The sequence below is a fragment of the Lontra canadensis genome, unplaced genomic scaffold (genome assembly GCF_010015895.1).
Source record: "Lontra canadensis isolate GAN:19392208 unplaced genomic scaffold, GSC_riverotter_1.0 scaffold32, whole genome shotgun sequence".
NCBI classification, from domain to species: Eukaryota; Metazoa; Chordata; class Mammalia; order Carnivora; family Mustelidae; genus Lontra; species Lontra canadensis.
Genome location: NW_022631026.1, coordinates 6679476 through 6697639, shown reverse-complemented (window position 1 = coordinate 6697639; position 18164 = coordinate 6679476). Strand labels below are relative to the sequence as shown.

Genomic DNA, 18164 nt, shown 5'->3' with positions numbered 1-18164 from the left:
CTGACTGCAGCTCTGGGGAGAGGAAAGAGTGAAGGATGAATCTTAAGTTTCTGGATAGGAAGAAATGGAGTGTGGGATATTTACAAGGAAAAAGAAAAAAAAGAACATTGGAGAATGAGCTGGACTGAGGAGAAAGATGAAAGATGAACTTCTTTTCATCATTCTGATTTTGAGATACCATGAAGACACCTAAGTAGTGTCCAACAGGCACTGACTGTGAATATATGGGTATGAATATGTGGGTCTGACCCTCACTAGACAAGTCTGGGCTGTAGATATAAATCTGGGCGTTGTCATCATCATATAGATGGTAATTAAAGCCTTGGAAGAAGATGAGGTCACCCGATGAAGGCATATAGAGCAAGGTGAGGTTTTTAACTTAACAGTAAAATTCACTGAATCATGGACTATCTGCATGCAGAATTAATCACCTCTGAGAAAAGCCTTGTTTGTTGGTTGATGTGGCCAAATTCAAAGGCACTATCATCATTTACTGGAGGTTATTTTATTTAATCAAAGAGCCTAGTACTGATGATGATGATGAGGAAGAAAACAAAATAATAGCTAGCACTGATTTCTTATTATGTGCTAGGCACTGTCCTGAGTGCTTTTTGTGCAGCAATAATTACTGGAAGTAGTTACAACTCTGTGAGGTAGATGTTATTATCAGCCCCATTTCACCAAGGATGAAACAGAGGCAGAGAGAAATTAAATAATTTACTCAAGGTCACATGTAAGTGGCACAGCTGGGATTCAAACCCAGGAGTCTGGTTCCAAATCTGTGCTTGTAAAAATCACTGTATGCACTGAGTAAACACAAATGTTATTGTTTAGAATACATATAAAGCAAGGTAAATATGAACCCACTAATGATTTCAGCATATCTTCTATTTAATGAGAAAGTCTTATACATGATGCCTTAATTAACTAATTAACTATAAAACACTGTAAATTATCTTGAAAAAAAGTAAATACTGACCATTCACTAACAGGTTTCTAATACTTTTGTTCTCAGTTTATCTTATAAACACAGAGAACTTACACTGTAGCTCTTACCGACACCAGCGCAAGATGCTGTGGAGCTACTAATGACCATTTGCCAACAGGAAGCTCATCTGTTCATCTTCTCTTAGAAATGCAAAATACTTAATACTACCACTAAGCTACGTAAGTGTCACTTTTTGTCTTTAGACTCACAATAATTATCTCACAGGAGATAATTAATCTTCCAACATCCTGTGTAAGGTAAATACCATTATTTCACTACATGAATAAGGAAACCAAGGAGATGAGTTACCGGCCAGAAGATTACATTTCAGAACTAGAACTCAGGCTACCCAATCTTTGCTGTCTCTCCCTCAATTTACGCCTTGTAAAATTCAAGATATCCAAAGGTTGTCCCCTGGTTCACACAGATAATCAGCAAAGACATCATTATACAAGAGGTCGAGCTTACCTCAAAAGATCCGAAAGAGTAATTGTCTCTCTCTGCCACAGTAAAGACAGATAGCAAAAAGCAAGTGTCCTTGGCACTGTCATCTTCACGATTCCCTTCTCCTTTCGTAGAGAATATTCGACTCCATCGAGAGAGCCAGAACAGATGGATGCTGTTTCTTAGCGGATAAAGAGAGATTTTTTTTTTTTAAGTGTAAGTAACTGTTTGGACAACAAAAGAAGGAAAACGACAAAAAGAATCCAAGGAAGCATTTTCAATATCTTAAAATCAAGTTATAATTGATACAATCTTTAAAAGAACAATTTGGCAACAAACAGCAATGATGGCTTAGAGGAAATCAACAAAAAAGGTAATCCCTGGTTCTTTACAGGAGAGGAGTGGCCAGAGATTCTAAAGAGGGATGTGACCTGCTTGAATTTTTTAGAGTGAATAGGAACAATTTTTCAAATAAATACAAGAATAAACAATTACAAAGCAAAACAAAAGTATGTAACTGCTTTGATGCAGGCCCTACCCCACATGTCCCTCTGAAGGTGGGAGAGGCTCTCCGAAACACTGACTAGGGCAGCACCTCCTCCCACTCCCATCCTCCAAGCACCCTAACCATAGGACATAACTTGCCCTCGTTCATTCACTCAACACTCACTCATCTCATTGTTGTGCCACCATTCTAGGTCTGGGGAAATGACAGGGAAGTGTCTCACATCCCTTCCAACTTACATTCTAGTAATGGGAGACGGTCACTAAATAGAAAAAAAAAATCACAACTGACAGACAGTGGTAAGGGCCACACAGAAAAATACCCATGTAGGGGCACACAAAGTGATGGGAAGAGAAGAGACAGGTGCGACTTTATATGGGAGCTCAGTGAAGCCTCTTGGGGAAGACAGCATCTAAGCGGAGACCTGACTGAACTCAGAATAACTCCTGAGAGTCTCAGGAAGAACACCGAGTCCATCAGCAGGAGTGAACTTAAAGGAACAGTGAGAGCGGGGATCGGGGGAGGGGGGTGGGCAGCGCCTGGGTGGCTCAGTCAGTGGAGCATCTGAGCATCTCTTGGGTTTCAGCTCAGGTCATGGTCTCAGGGTCAAGGGATCCAGCCTGCATTAGGCTGCGAGCTCAGCGTGGAGTCTGCTTGACATTCTCTCTCCCTCTCCTTCTGTCCCTGCCCCCACTCACACACTCTCTGAATAACTAAAATCTTCGGCGGGGGGGGGGAAGAACAGCAAGAAAGCCAGTGTGGTGAGAGCATCAGGGGTAAAGAGAAAGTGGTAGAAAATGATGTAAGAAAGAGAGTAAGAGGGTGCCTGGGTGGCTGAGTTGGTTAAGCATCTGACTCCTGATTTCAGCTCAGGTCATGATCTCAGGGTTGTGAGATCAAGCCCCATGTGGGGCTCTGCGCTGGGTATGGAGTCTGCTTAAGATTCTCTCTCTCCCTCTGTCCCTCTCTCTCTCAAAAATAAATAAAAATAAGTAAAAGCGAGAAAGAAACCATATTACACAGGACTTTGTAGGTCATGTTCTGTACTTTGGATTTTATTCTAGATACTGTAAGAAGTTTCTGGAGAGTTTTAAACAGAGGAACAACCTGATTTCATTTGTATTTTTAAAAAGCTCTCTCTGGTTGCTGTAGGAAGAATGGAGCTATAGGAGGGCAAGAGTGGACACAGGACACTATCATCTAGGACAGTGAAGACAAGCACTTGGACTGGAGTGGTGGCAGTGCAGGTGGTGAGAAGTGGTTGGAATCTGGACATATTTTGAAGCCAGGGTCAGCAGAATTTGCCAGTGGACTGAACGCGAAGTATGAGAGAAAAAGAAGACAAGTGTGATCCTGACAGTTTGGGCCTTAGCAACCAGCAGAATGAAAATGCCATTTACTGAGACAAGGGAGATGGCAAATGAGCAGGTTTGATGAAAGAAATCAAGGTTTTAGAATTGCATGTGTTAAGTGTAAGATTCTATTAACTGTACAAATGGATATGTAAGTAGATAATTGAATATAAAAATCTGTAGTTCAAAAAAAAAATATCTGTAGGTCACAAGAGAATCTAGAGACAGAAATTTCTGAGTCATCAGTGTGTAGCTGGTATTTAAAGCCAGAAGCAGGATAAGTAGAGAGCAGGACTAAGAATGACCCCAAGCGACTCCACGATTTCTTGGACAAATCTCTCTAAACTATTTCTCAAAATCCCCCTTTCCAAGTCCTATAAATCCTTTCTTCATAGCATTTATCAATAACTGAACTTTTAAATAAATGTGTGTACTTACTGTCCAGCTCCTCCTACAACAATCTAAGCACCCTGAAGGCAGACAACTTGCTCATTGCTGTGTCCCCAGGGCTCCAAGCAGGCTCTAGCACGAAGGAGGAATCCAATAAATATTTGGTGACAAAGAGGCCAGCGGTTCAAGATTTTCACCAGAGTGAAAAGATTTTTAAAACGTGCAAAGAGGGAGCTTGGGTGGCTCAGTAGGTTAAGCATCTGCCTTGGGTTCAGGTCATGATCCTGGGGTCCTGGGATTGAGTCCTGCATTGGGCTCCCTGCTCAGCGAGGAGTCTACTTCTCCCTCTACCTCTCTCCCTGCTTTTGGTTTCTCTCTCTCCCTCTCTGACAAACAAATAAAATAAAATCTTTAAAATAAATAAATAAATAAAGCATGCAAAGATTCAAGGTCAAGGCATGTTGCGGCAGTACCGTTTATAATATGAAACAAATTTAAAACGACCAAACCGACAGGAGTAGAAATTTAAATAAGTAACTCTACACAATGGAAAACTACATACCAATTCACTCAGTGCTTAAGTCGGTGGTTCTCAAAGTACAGTCCCTAGACCAGGTGCATTAGCATCACCTGAAAACTTATCAGAGCTACAAATTATTGAGCCTACCAATCTGTGTTCTAACAAGGCCTCCAGGAGATTCTGAGGAATGTTAAGTTTGAGGACTGTTTTTAAAGAATTTACAAAGACGCAGATTTCAACAAGGTATTATATCAGAAAAATCTATATATATAAAGGCTTCCATATATATGTGTGTGTATATACACATATACATATAAATATATATACACACACACATAAAATGAGAGAAAGAGGCTTTCCAATGTATGGCAGCTTCCAGTGAAGATGGCAGATTGAAAACACATAGTAGCTTCTGCTCTGTCTCACTACAATTATACAGGAATTTTTAAAAAATAGACATAAACTCAAGAATAAATAACATGGAGAAGGAAGACAACAGCAATAAAAAGCTGGAAAGCATATGTACAGGTAATTATTGCTTTAGCAGTGTCGAGAAAGCTGGATTCAAAGCCAGCAGAAGGGAAAACCATAAGCCAATGTAACTTTCCCCTGGGGACGTCTAAAGAAAGAAGAAAGGTCCAGAATTGGTTAAACCCTGGAAATTGGGTGAAAGTAGGTCTAACACCAGAAAGATTGCCCAAGAGTTGACTGGGAAGCAGTCAGAGGCTCAGACTCCTGCCCCAACTCCGTGCAACAAATGCTTGCCTCCCCCGCTACCGCCCCCCTCCCTGCCAATCTGGGAAGAAAATTGGGAATTTCTCCTATAGAGAAGGTAAAACAAAAGGTCTCTGGAATAGGGCATGTCAATCATACATACAGTTGAGAATAGGGTACATTATTAAAAACAGGAAGATTAAATGAAAGTGTACATACTGAGTACCGAGACAGCCCCCAAGCCCCACACTCCCCCACCCCCCCGCAGGCCTTCTACCCACCTGGTTCCTAGAACAGCCAGCATTACACCCTCCAAACAGATGACTCAAAGAGATTTCTCTTGAAAATCCTACCAGCTCAGGGGGAAAAGATTTAAAGATGATAATGCTGGAGGCTTGCTAAGAAAATAGTCCAGCTAGATCAATGCACAGCACAACTGACAAAACTCACTGTGGGTATAAGGCTTCCACTCAGTTTTTAGTCTCCATTCTTAAGAAGACTAGCCATATTAGGCTCATAAACATTTGAAGAAACCCTCTAATACAAAAAGCAGAGAACAAAAGATTCAAGTCAAGGGGAAATATTATCAATATCATATTAATATCCTCAGTAAAATAAGAAAAGATGTACCACAAACACAAGGGAGTAAACCAGGAAAAGATGAAACACAGTCAAGGAAATAAGGAATTTAACAAAAGAGCGGTAAGAGAATCTTCAGGATGTTGGTAAAGAGATCCCAAAGATAGCCGGGTCATAGGTCTAGTGATATATCATTGTAGATTAGAGTAGGTCAGAAGTTCCACAAAGACTTCTTCCAGAATATGAAACTGGTAGAATATCTCAGAATTTGGGAGATTTTCAGAACTGGGAGGAAATATGGAGACACACGAGTAATAAATTATAGATTGGTAATAAAATAAATAGAAAACTAAACAAGTAACAAGATAATTATCGACTCTGGGAAAACAAAAATATATACAGAAAATGAAATCATAAGGGCGCCTGGGTGGCTCAGTGGGTTAAAGCCTCTGCCTTCAGCTCAGGTCATGATCTCAGGGTCCTGGATTCAAGCCCCATATCAGGCTCTCTGCTCAGCAGGGAGCCTGCTTCCCCCTCTCTCTCTGCCTTTTTCTCTGCCTACTTGTGATCTCTCTCTGTCAAAAAAAAAAAAAAAATCTTAAGAAAAAAGAAGAGAAAAAAAATGCACAATTGTGTGCTGGCAGGAGAGGGGCAGGCAGTGAGGATTGTGTGAAAGAGCCAAGACTTCATCTTTTCATCATGGGAATTTAATAGCTAATGTCCAAAAGCAGAAATCAAGATGTAGTACCATAAGCATGTGCTACAGAGCTATGGAAGCTGCAGAAGAGCTGAAAATGAATGCCTCTTAGGAATGGCACATTTAGGTGAACAAGGGACTATAATCTTATCGTAACAAGCTTTATAAACATTTTTTAATTACACGCATGGAGGATTTTGATTAAAAAATGTTAAGAATGAAGAAATAGCACACATTTTTATAAAAACAAATAATAAGGGCGCCTGGGTGGCTCAGTGGGTTAAGCCGCTGCCTTCGGCTCAGGTCATGATCTCAGGGTCCTGGGATCGAGTCCCACATCGGGCTCTCTGCTCATCAGGGAGCCTGCTTCCCTTCCTCTCTCTCTGCCTGCCTCTCTGCCTACTTGTGATCTCTGTCTGTCAAATAAATAAATAAAATCTTTAAAAAAAAAAAAAACCAAATAATAAAACTCCTTTTTTCTCTCTATATATGTGAATAAAAAACTTTCTGTAATGATCTACCATGGCAACGTGGTTATTTTTGGATGACACAATAACCGGTGATTTTTCCTTTGACTATTTTGTATTTTAGATTTTTGAAGTAAGGGTTACATTCGTAGTTACTCTAAATGTACAAAATAAAATAAAGCTCTAAGGATCCTCATTTACTAAAAAACAAACACACAAACGAAAACTTAACACAGGTAAACAATCATGACGCTCTAAAAGGCTCGGATGATTTGAGAGTCCTAGTTGTCGGGGACAGCGTGAGCTGGGGCTGGCCTGAGAGCGCGGGGCCAGAAGCTGAACATTCACCCAATCATTCTGCGATCCTACGTCCATACTTCTTTGGACACAGAAAGTAACTTATCTGATATCTGTGTCACTGTGCAGTCCAACAAGTAATGCGGATATACTGATAAAAGGAATTTTTACTCTTTGGAGGGCAAGAGGCCTGCGAAGCAGCAATCATACAAAAAATGTTTTGCTGAAAATGTTACATAACCACACAACCCAGATTTCCACAATCCCTAACACCAGACAGTTTGGAAGCTATTTCCCAAAGAACCCCGTCAGCATGCATCAAGATTCTAGTAATCTATAGTAAGAGCCTGGTCTGTTCTCTGAGGTCTGTTTTCCATCATGTTAAAAAAAAAAAAAAAAAAAGTAGCGTGGAAACAATGAAAATCATGAATAAATGCCTTGAGAAGGTCTGTATCTGTTACCTTAAATATACTCCTTATCTATTTTAGATTATGGAGTTAAATCAGAAAGTAAAATTCACACACATACATACAATATGGTAAGTTTTGCTTTAGTCTATGCTTAAAAATTGGACATATCATCTTTGACGCTCACCTATCTCACCATATGACTAAGATCTGTCATCTTTCTATTGCAACTTTTCTTTGAAAATTCTGAGCTCACACATATACGATCTTTGTTGCGCAAGCTTTCTTCTCTCTGGATCCACGTATTATTTAAGTTCCTTTAAAAATTACACAAAAATACTCATGTGGAAACAATGTACCTTTTTAAAAATTGCACTAAGATTTCATTTAATTTACCTATCTTTCAGTCAAATGATTTAGCAAATCATTCTTTTTGCCAGGCCAAGTTTCTTTCCCTAGAATATGAAAAGATTGGACTAAACTATTTTTAAGGGGCATTACCAGCTTTAAAATTCTAGATAGTCTGATTCTCATTTTTACCTGATTGCGACGCTTTGCTGATGGGGAAAGGCTTCTGAGTGTGACCATCGAGCTGAGAGTCTGGTCCACTTTCAACAAAAGAAGGGCAGCTAAAGTCACTCAGCAGGTCAGGCTCACTATCCCAGTCTGAATGACTTGGGTTATCTTCTAATACCTATTTGCAAAATAACACACATAAAATTATTACATTGGAATTTAAAATGCAATTCATTTCCACGAGCTACCAAGTCCTGCCCATCGGAAACACCATAAAATAAACTACTCTAGAGAACATTTGCCATGTTCCTAAGACTAAAAGAGTTTTACCTCTATACTGTGCTCCTGGCTTTCCAGGCTGCTCCTGGAAAATGTCTGCAGACAAGGGTGAGCAAGGTAACAGGCTTCCAGCAGACACACCAGGCTTCCTTCTCCCTCTTAGTAGCATCTCTCTTGTAGCCCTAGTAGCTACACCAATAAAAACATCAATAATGACTCCGGCACAATGCTGGCTTCTCTTCACTGAGCCTACCTGGGAATTTTCGCTTTGTATCTTTGCTACTTCCATTTCTCCTGCCTGGACTATCCTTTCTTCTCTTTCTCTCCAATCCATTATTTACTGTATCATGCAGTCTTTCCAACCAACTCTTCTTCAATGACTTCTCAATTCCCTGAACTCCTGTGGTACTTTACTATTTATATAACATTTAATTGACAAACACACTGATACCATTGTTTAATTTTTCACACGTGTATTGTTGAAATGGTGGTCAGAGTGTTCCTAAGAAAGGTCGGCTGGCTGGCTACCTAAAGGCCTCATTAGCTGACATAACCTTGGGGAAACTGGTCACAGTTAAAAAGCCACATTATCAGCCATGCAGACCGGGAAACTCAATCTTATCAAGAGGAGGTAAAATTCATGTTAAGGAAACTCACAAGAGAATAAATTAAAAAAAAAAAAATCAGGGATGAAATACTTGTGTCATCTTTGAGAAATCTGAAGCAACTGTAGAAGAAAATGTCCACAAGCTTAGGCAAGCAACCAACTGCCAGGAACCTGACCACATAATCTACTCTCTGATTCTTCTGGTGGACTATCCAAGCTGCCATCTAAAAAGCCAGTTTCAGGGTGCCTGGGTGGCTCAGTTGGTTAAGCGTCTGCCTTCGGCTCAGGTCATGATCCCAGAATCCTGGGATCAAGCCCCACATGGGGCTCCCTGCTCAGTTGAGAGCCCATGTCTCCCTCTCCCACTGCTCCTCCCCACCACTCATGTGCACTAATAAATAAATAAAATCTTAAAAAAAAAAAAAAAAGCCAGTTTCCCCCTCTGGGCACCCAATCGCACCCTTTCTACTCAAAGCTTATCCCTCATTTCTATTTTCCCTCTCCCCATTGAGAATTTCTTCTCTCGTATTATTTCTATCAGTACACAAATATGCTATTATTTATCCCACTTAAAAGAAAAAAAAAAAAACTTTCCTTGACTCCAGCTACAATATAATTTCTCTGTATTTCTTTGCAGCAAAATGCCTTGGAAGAGTTATCCAGACTCGCTGTCCCCAATTTCTCTCTTCTCGGTCTATCTTAAGCCTCATTCTAATCACACTTGCGACTCCACTGCTCTGCTCATCCATTTTTAGCCCTTCTCCTTCCCGACCAGGCGGCAGCATTTCAAGGTTAATCACTTCTCTCTTCTTGAAACACTTTGTTCCTTGGATTCCAGAACGCCCTCTCACTCTCCAGGCTTCCTCCTAACTTACCAGTTGCTCCTCAGACTTCTGCTTTTATCCCAGACATCTTCATCCCAGAGGGACCCAGAGCTCAGAACTTGGTCCCCTTCTCTATCTTCATTCCTCAGTGACGTCATCTGATCTTTTGACTTTAAACACCACCTACTATGTTGTTTTTGACTCTAAAATGCACTGCCTCTCCCCCATATATTAGTGTCCTTGACATCAGGGTGTATCTTATAACCAATGGCATGTCACAGTTTGATGTGCAGCGTTATTTTCATTCTTGGGGATATTTAAAATAATGGAGCATCTTCCAAACAATGGCATTTGAGATGTGAGAAATTATAACGTACATTAACAACATCCAAATTTTTATCTCTAACACAGTTCTCTCTCCTGAATTGAAGACCTGGAAATCTAAGTACTTGGAATGTCCTCTCAGATGTCCAGCAGCTGTCTCAAATTTAACGTGTCAAAAATCAAACTATAGCTCTTCCCTTCCCACCTGGTGTATGAGGCCCCAAACTTAAGTCATCCTTGATGACTCCTCTCTTTCTCACACCTTATATCCAACCAATCAGTAAATTCTGATGACCCGACCCAAAGTTTATCTGGAATCCTAGCCCTTATCACTTCCATTGCTACCATCTTACCCCAGCCACCACCATGTCTTATCTGGAAGAGGGCTTCTCAAACTTTAGTGTGCACAGGAACCACCTAGGAACTGTGTTAAAATGCAGATTCTAAATCAGTAGGTTTGGGGGAGACCTGAAATTCTGCATTTCTTCCCCAAGATATCCCCATGGCTCGCTCTCACCTAAGATTCCCTGATCACACCACAAATAACACCCTTTCCTGCCACCCCATTTTCCATCTCCCTTATCCTACCCTGATTTTTAATAATCGCTTGTTCATTTTTTCTGGGAGTTTTAAGTAATTTATCTCACCCAAGATCACACAAGTCACAGCACTGGAGCCAGGATTCAGATGAAGGCCTCTTACTATTCTTGGTTCAGTCACATTCGAAGCATGAAGGAATTACTGAATATTTGAGAAGACTAAGTTTCTTTTTTTTTAAGTCGTTTTTTAACTTAAATTCAATTAATTAACATATAGTGTATTGGTAGTTACAGAGGTAGAGTTCAGTGATTTCATCAGTCTTATATAATATCCAGTGCTCATTATATCACGTGTCCTCCTTAATGTCCATCACCCACTTACCCCATCCACCCGCCCGCCCCTTCCTCTTCAGCAACCTTCAGTTTGTTTCCTATGATTAAGAATCTCTAATGGCTTGTCTCCCTCTCTGATTTCATCTTGTTTTATTTTTCCCTCCCTTCCCCTATGATCCTGTTTTGTTTCTTAAATTCCATGTATGAGATCATACGGTAACTGTCTTTCTCTGATTGGCTTATTTCACTGAGCATAATACCCTTTAGTTCCACCCACTTTGTTAAAAATGGCAAGATTTCATTTTTTGATGGCTGCATAATATTCTATTGTATATATAAACCACATCTTCTTTATCCATTCATCTGTTGATGGACATCTGGGCTCTTTCCATCGTTTGGCTATTGTGGACACTCTGAGGCTACAAACATTAGGGTGCAGGTGTCCCTTCGGATCACTACATTCTTATCTTTGCAGTAAATCCTTAGTAGTGCGATTGCTGGTGGTAGGGTAGCTCTATTTTCAACTTTTTGAGGGACGTCCATACTGTTGTCCAGAGTGGCTGCACCAGCTTGCCTTCTCACCAACAGTGTAAGAGGGCTCCCCTTTCTCTGCATCCTCACCAACATCTGTCATTTCTTGACTTAGTGATTTTAGCCATTCTGGCTGGCGTGAGGTGGTATCTCACTGTGGTTTTGATTTGTATTTCCCTGATGGCGTGATGTTGAGCATTTTTTTCATGAGTTTGTTGGTCAACTGTATGCCTTCTTTGCAGAAAGGTCTGTTCATGTCTTCTGTCCACTTCTCAATTGGATTATTTTCTTTGGATGTTAAGTTTGGTAAGTTCTTTACAGATTTTGGATACTAGCCCTTTATCTGATAAGACAATTGCAAAACTCTTCTCCCATTCTGTCAGCTATCTTTTGGTTTTGTCGACTGTGCAAAAGCTTTTTATCTTGCTGAAGTTCTAATAGTTCATTTTTGCCTTTCTTTCCCTTGCCTTTGGAGATGTGTCTATCTAGAAGTTGCTGCAGCAGAGGTAGAAGAGGTTGCTGCCTGTGTTCTCCTCTAGGATTTTAATGGATTTTTATTTTAATTCCAATGGAGAACACTAATAAAATAGATGACCCATACTTCATAAAAAAAGAAATAAAAATTTTTTAAAAAGATGTATTTATCTGACAGAGAGAGAGAGTGCACGCCCATGTGTGCACACACACACATACACAAGTGGGGGGAATGGCAGACAGAGAAGCAGACTCTCCGCTGAGTGGGGAGGCTGACCTGGGCCTCGGTCCCAGGATGCTGGGCTCATGACCTGAGCAGAAGGCAGATGCTTAACCGACTGAGCTGCCCAGGTGCCCCAAAATCAGATTCTTAACAGCCTGGATGGCTCTTTCTTTTCTTTTCTCTTTTGAAGGGTCAACTTAAGACCCACATGGCATCTTTTGTTTTCCTGAGCAGCACCCGCCTCCTGCATCAAGAGAGGATGGTATTTCATAACTTCATCACTATAAAATTGTCTGTTCAAGTTATTCCTCTGGAGTTTATTTAAATGCATGGTACCAGGTACAAAAAGGAAGTTTCCTACACGAATTGCTTAGGTCAGTGCCCCTTCCATCATTCTCTCTCACATGGCTCTGCTGCTCTAAACTTCTCCTTCTCGGGACCTATTCCCTTCACTCAGACCCGGACTTCTCAGGCCTGGATCACTCAGCTCTGCATGTGGAACCCAGGTGACGCCAACCAAACAAGGATCCACTGGGCCACATCTCCAAGCTCTTAAGTATATATGTCAAATAGATTTGGAATCTCTTCTCAGCCCTGGAGAGTAAGTACCACACATCAAACATAGCAGTTTATCAAACATGCATTTCTCAGAGGCAGAATCTTCCCGTACCCCCAATGAAATGTCCCACGGCACATCCGTAACGTAGTTAAAAGAAAACTAATAATGTAAATGCTCTGGGGGCGGTGCGAGAGGGTGGTGAGGCATCCAGACTTATTTTTCTTCACATAAAGCCTGCTGAGCAGAGGTAACTGAGCTGCGTCATGAAATACCAGGTAAGTGGGTATTCCAAGCAAAAGGAAAAACGTGCAAAAAAAATTTTTAATACTACAATTCATGGAAAGTCCTTAAGCTTCTATTTAGAAGTTAACTACAAATTTGTTTCAACTAGTCAAATAAGAAGTCAAAATTAATTCCAATGTCTAGCTCAGTGACCCTTTCCTTCTGGACTACAAGAGAAACCTCTTCCCTGACAATTCTCTGACATCATAAATCCAGATGAGACTGGACCGGTCTTCATCTCTGCGTCACACCAGAAATGGCTTTTCATCCCGCTTCTCACTCGTGACTTACCGTAGCTTTCCTTCCCCTGGCATAAACTGGGTTCTTACAATAGGCCTGCTTGCTCTTCTGCAGGTAGCGCTTCCAAAAGTTATGCAAAACTTCATCCTAAGGTAGAAGGGAAATGAGTAGTCATTATGGCAAGCACACTGGTCCATCCAGACCACTCACACGTTATACACTGCCCTCCATCTAAATGTCTTCTTACCTTCCTACTTACATTTCTTAAAAAGAATTATCATCGCAAAATCAGGTATATGGGAAACACTGAATAAATTCTTCATAATCTTAGATTTTTAAAGAAGAGCCAAACAGATCACCTAGTTGAATCCCTTCCTTTTTTAAGTTTAGTCATATTAAGAATGAGAGAAAGAAAGCAACTCCTATATGACCACACTTCTAATTAGAGGCAAAGCTGCTATGGGGTCCAAGTGGAAGTAAAATAAGATAACAAAACAACTTTTCTATTTATTTATCACCTACTAGGTATGAGGTATCCATTAGTTCGAACACAACACTGCAAGAGAGCTACCATCTCCATTCTACCACTGAAGAACTGAGTAAATTGGCCAAAATGACCCACCCAGTAAATAGAAAACCCTGTGTTCTTAGCATAATGCCATTCCTGTGCCATTTAAATGGCCAGGTCTAAACAGTTATGTTCATTGGCTAATTTTAGACAGAACTGTTTTCGGGATTAACCCTGATGAAGTGGGTAGAAAACCATAAAGGAGTAAACCCTACTCTAGTTGGTTGGTATAACTATATGAAACTATAAATTACAAAGCATTTATAACATAGGATAACTTGAAAGAAACCCCCAGATTTCACAGACCACCAGATCACCACTGTGGGTGCCAACTGGTCTCTCACATTTTTGAATTTTTAACCAACTGAGACACCCAGGTGCCCCACTCATGTTTTTGTATTTTTAAATCCTATAATACCTCTCAGGGTAGGCCCAGAGTCCTCCTGGGCCATGCATCATTCTAGAGGGCATTCTTGCTGGCTTGCCCCAAACACTGGTTTGAACAACAAAGGCTCCTTTACAAATCTTTCCTTGGTGACTTCAATCCACATTGATCTTTCTACCTTCTCTTTTTGCCCTTAATGTCACGTATAAGCACACTGTCCTATCATTTCATGTTTACTCATTCCACACATGTGTAAAACCCTCTCTCCAACTAGGCTGGCTCTCTTCACACCCGTTTTCCAATAATGGGTACAAAGCTAGTATACGAGAACCAACTGGCTTTCTAAACAGTTCTTGAAATGGCTTCAAGCAGATGAAGAAACATGAAGTTCACGCAGCAGTAGGGATACTGTGGTACTCTGGAGGGGCAGCAAAGTCCAAGTGTGGTCCCTGGACCAGCAGCATCAGTGTCACCTGGGAACTTGTTAGAAATGACCTACTGAATCGGAAAATCCAGAATGAGGTTCAGTAACTTGTGTTTAGGTGATTCTGGTATACATTCAAGATTGAGAACCACTGGCCTAATCTATCACTCCCCAAAGCACATTCTGGAACTCAAAATCCTGATCAATGCCATGCACGCACGTATATACCACACTAAAGGACTTTGTTCTCAAGTTGTAAATACTGGATACTACATTCCCTTGGAAATCAAACAAGCACATTAACAATAAAAGACACCAAAATGTCTGCAAAGTTATCTTTTACTTTTTTTACTTTATTTAACTTAATGTTTCCTAATTATCTGAAAATTAAAACCTTTTTTATTTTCTTTTGGTTCTTTGCTTATTAATACCCTGTAGAACACACTCTGAGAATTATCAACCTAATGAAAGGAGTAAAGCAAAAATATCAGAAAAGATGATTCCCCAGGAGTCCTAGTATCATTACTGATAATCCTAATTTTCTCCTTAGTTTCACTCTAAATCTTACTGTTCTTCAAACAAAACGTAAGACTGCATCCAGACACAATAGACTTACCTTTAATTCTGGGCCTACTCCAAGGGTCTTTAAGGCTTCTGCTTGTTGATAAAGTATCTGCTGAAAACCTTCACACACATACCAATCCCAGCCTTTCTCTAGAGGACAGATAACATGGTTCAGACACTTGTACTCCTACTTAGTACATGCTACTACAGAGTTACAACTGTGTTTTACACAATGCAGCTCGAAGTATTTTATATTCCTGAATAGGATTTCCATCCTTATAATCTTCTGTTTCCAATCCAGCAAATATGGACACAAATGCTAAAGCTAAACCCCATTTTTATAATTTTTCAGATTTTAAATATTTTAAATTATCTATAATTTTTCTGAAATATTAACATAAAAGGCAGAAAAATGAATAGTCACCAAGTTAAAAAATGAAGTAAGTTTTAAGAGTATGTACTGGACAATGAAATGTATTGTACTGGGCAATACCCCACAGAATCCTAAGGGAAAGAACACTCAATACTCAGCCTCTGCTTCCCCCTCCTCTGTTCCAGCTCACAAAGAATGGCAACAATGAGTATTTGGAGAATGAATGAACAAAAGCCAAGATCTGATGGTCCAGGAGTGTAGGAAAGGGCAGTGAGAACACTCAGAGAAGGTAAACTGCTCAACGGCACTCTGCTTTTCTGGAAATAGTTCTAGGCTACAGGGAGACACCGGAAGCAAGGAGACTAACGCTTACGAGCTCTGCCTGGGCATCAGGTACGCAGTAGGTATTTTAAATAGGTTATTTTCTTTAATCCTCAGAGTAACCCTAAGAGACCGTGAAGAAATGTGCCACCACCACAGCCAGAGCTACTTGTTTAAAGAGAACTACAAGGTAAAGAAAATATTAGAATCTGTTAAGAGCCTAATGTTTTACTCCTCCCTTCTGGATAAATACTACGACTCTGCAAAACACAAAATCTGCACCTTTTACACTTAGCCTATGAAGTCTGTCACTAGGACTCCAAGATCGCCCTCCCCTGCACGGGGCTCCTACTTCTCTCCCCGCGCACGACCTCAGTTTCTTGGGTCATAGATGAGTAAAAGAGAAAGCCTCTACTTCTGACGCATTCTGAAGTTGAGCAAAACTCTTCACACTGTACCTGTGTGCACTCTTCTTCCAGAACCCGCTCTTGCAACTGGTGAGGCATATTCTAAATTCAGAGTTTCTATTTTCCATAGCAAATGGTATTAACATTCTCATTTTACAGACTTAGAAACTATGCTGTGTCAAAGAAGTTGAATGTAAGGCACTTAACAGCTACTTTGAAGCACCTAGATTTCCTGCAGCAATTTAAGTTGAAACTCTACATTTTAGTTACTTAAGTCACATCCAAATTAATAAAGTTCTACTCTAATAAAATGTAATTAAAAAGTAACCAGTTTCTAGCCTAACAAAAATAGTCACTATTAAAGGTTAAACAGAAACAAAAGTTAGCATTTAGGCTTTCTGTCTGTTATTCATCTAAGAATAACAATGTATTTCATAGAGATATTTCACAAACACTGATAAATCTGTATTTCATGTGTGTGCATCCTCAAAGCTTCCTCAGCTACAAGAATCCCCCCTATCATTAGCCTTTTTCGAACTGGAGAACCTGGCCCTACGTAGTCACAGAAATAAAAAGCATCAGTTAGACTTTACCTCAGATTATTCTCAATCATGACTAATTATATGTACTCACTGGATTAATGAAGTAGATTACCTTTCAGAGCACACCCCTGCTAAGATTATTTTAAGGAAAATAATTTTCCTATTTTAAAAGGGTGTGTTCAAAATTGAGTGTGAGAAATGGGTTTCTAAAAGTTGAACATCACGTTAAACTTGCTAAACTGACAATTCCATACTTGAATCATTTCAGAAAGTAAGCATTTTTCTTTAAAAGCACAGAAAAATCATATTCTGAATAGATCACAAGAACAGAAACGTGCCAACAGATATACACTCCATTGTTTTTTGCATAACAGTTGCTCCACTTGAAAAGCAATTTGCAACTGTAAGCAGGATGAAAACAGGATATGCTTAAAGACACTTACTTCCAATTTTACAATCAACAATTACCCACTTTCATTCCACTCTGGATGACCGATTTACAAATCTGGCAACTTCTCAAGAATCTATTTAAAATCCCATTGCACATCCCTAAGCACAATGAAGAAAGGGCTTACCGAGTTTTCTTTTTCTTTTAAGTCCCCGGTTGATGGCTTGTATTTTAGTATTAGGAATAGCCCCAGTGTTTATGACTTCCTTAGATCTCTGCAGGAGACAGACAGACCATTAAAAAGGTAGTTTTACATCTGCCTAAATATATTTCCAAGCAGGCTCTGGGAAGTATAATGAACTGTGAGTGCCAGGATTAAGAACAGTAACATTTGGGGCGCCTGGGTGGCTCAGTGGGTTAAGCCTCTGCCTTGGGCTCAGGTCATGATCTCAGGGTCCTGGGATCGAGTCCCGAATCGGGCTCTCTGCTCAGCAGGGAGCCTGCTTCCTCCTCTCTCTCTCTCTCTGCCTGCCTCTCTCCCTACTTGTGATCTCTGTCTATCAAATAAATAAATAAAATCTTAAAAAAAAAAAAAGAACAGTAACATTTTGGGAAACTATATCAACTGTAACATTTTGGTTAATCTTTACATTGCTTTTTCATTCAAAATTTTTCACTAATCAAAACAGTACCTGGAACACAGTAAACACTAAAGAAAAGTCTGGCAAATGAATAAAGTTTTATTTTAAGTCACTTTCTAATTTTTTCAAACAAAACCTAATGTTAAAATCAAATTTGTTCCCTCTTTCCTCCATCCAAACACACTCCAGAATTAAGAGAACTGTATTTATTATAACCAGCAATGACTATGCTACATACAGATTCGTTTCATCCTGCTTTTCTATATATTTTAATAATACAGTTTTCATTTCTGAAATTATGAAAGTACTACTTTTTATTTTTAATCAAACCTACACAACTTTAGGATGACTAAATGGTGAGTATAATTCATCCCACGGTCTTCAACTCCAAGTGCTCTCAAGGGCTGGTACCTCGTATTCTGCCTCTCTCACAACCGGAATAAAGGAATTAAATCCTAAT

The 18164-nt window shown here is 39.9% G+C and overlaps 1 protein-coding gene across 2 annotated transcripts in view; it reads right to left on the bottom strand.

The window, feature by feature from the left end:
* TAF1B (TATA-box binding protein associated factor, RNA polymerase I subunit B) overlaps window positions 1-18164 on the bottom strand; it is a 73546-nt gene that overhangs the window by 49211 nt on the left and 6171 nt on the right. For both annotated transcript variants that reach the window (XM_032866827.1, XM_032866826.1), the window contains exons 3-7: window positions 17251-17338; window positions 15085-15182; window positions 13143-13238; window positions 7901-8054; window positions 1457-1613 (exon numbers count right to left, since the gene is read on the bottom strand). In XM_032866827.1, coding sequence (XP_032722718.1) covers window positions 1457-1613; window positions 7901-8054; window positions 13143-13238; window positions 15085-15182; window positions 17251-17338 — 593 coding nt within the window. The remainder of the gene's footprint in view (window positions 1-1456; window positions 1614-7900; window positions 8055-13142; window positions 13239-15084; window positions 15183-17250; window positions 17339-18164) is intronic.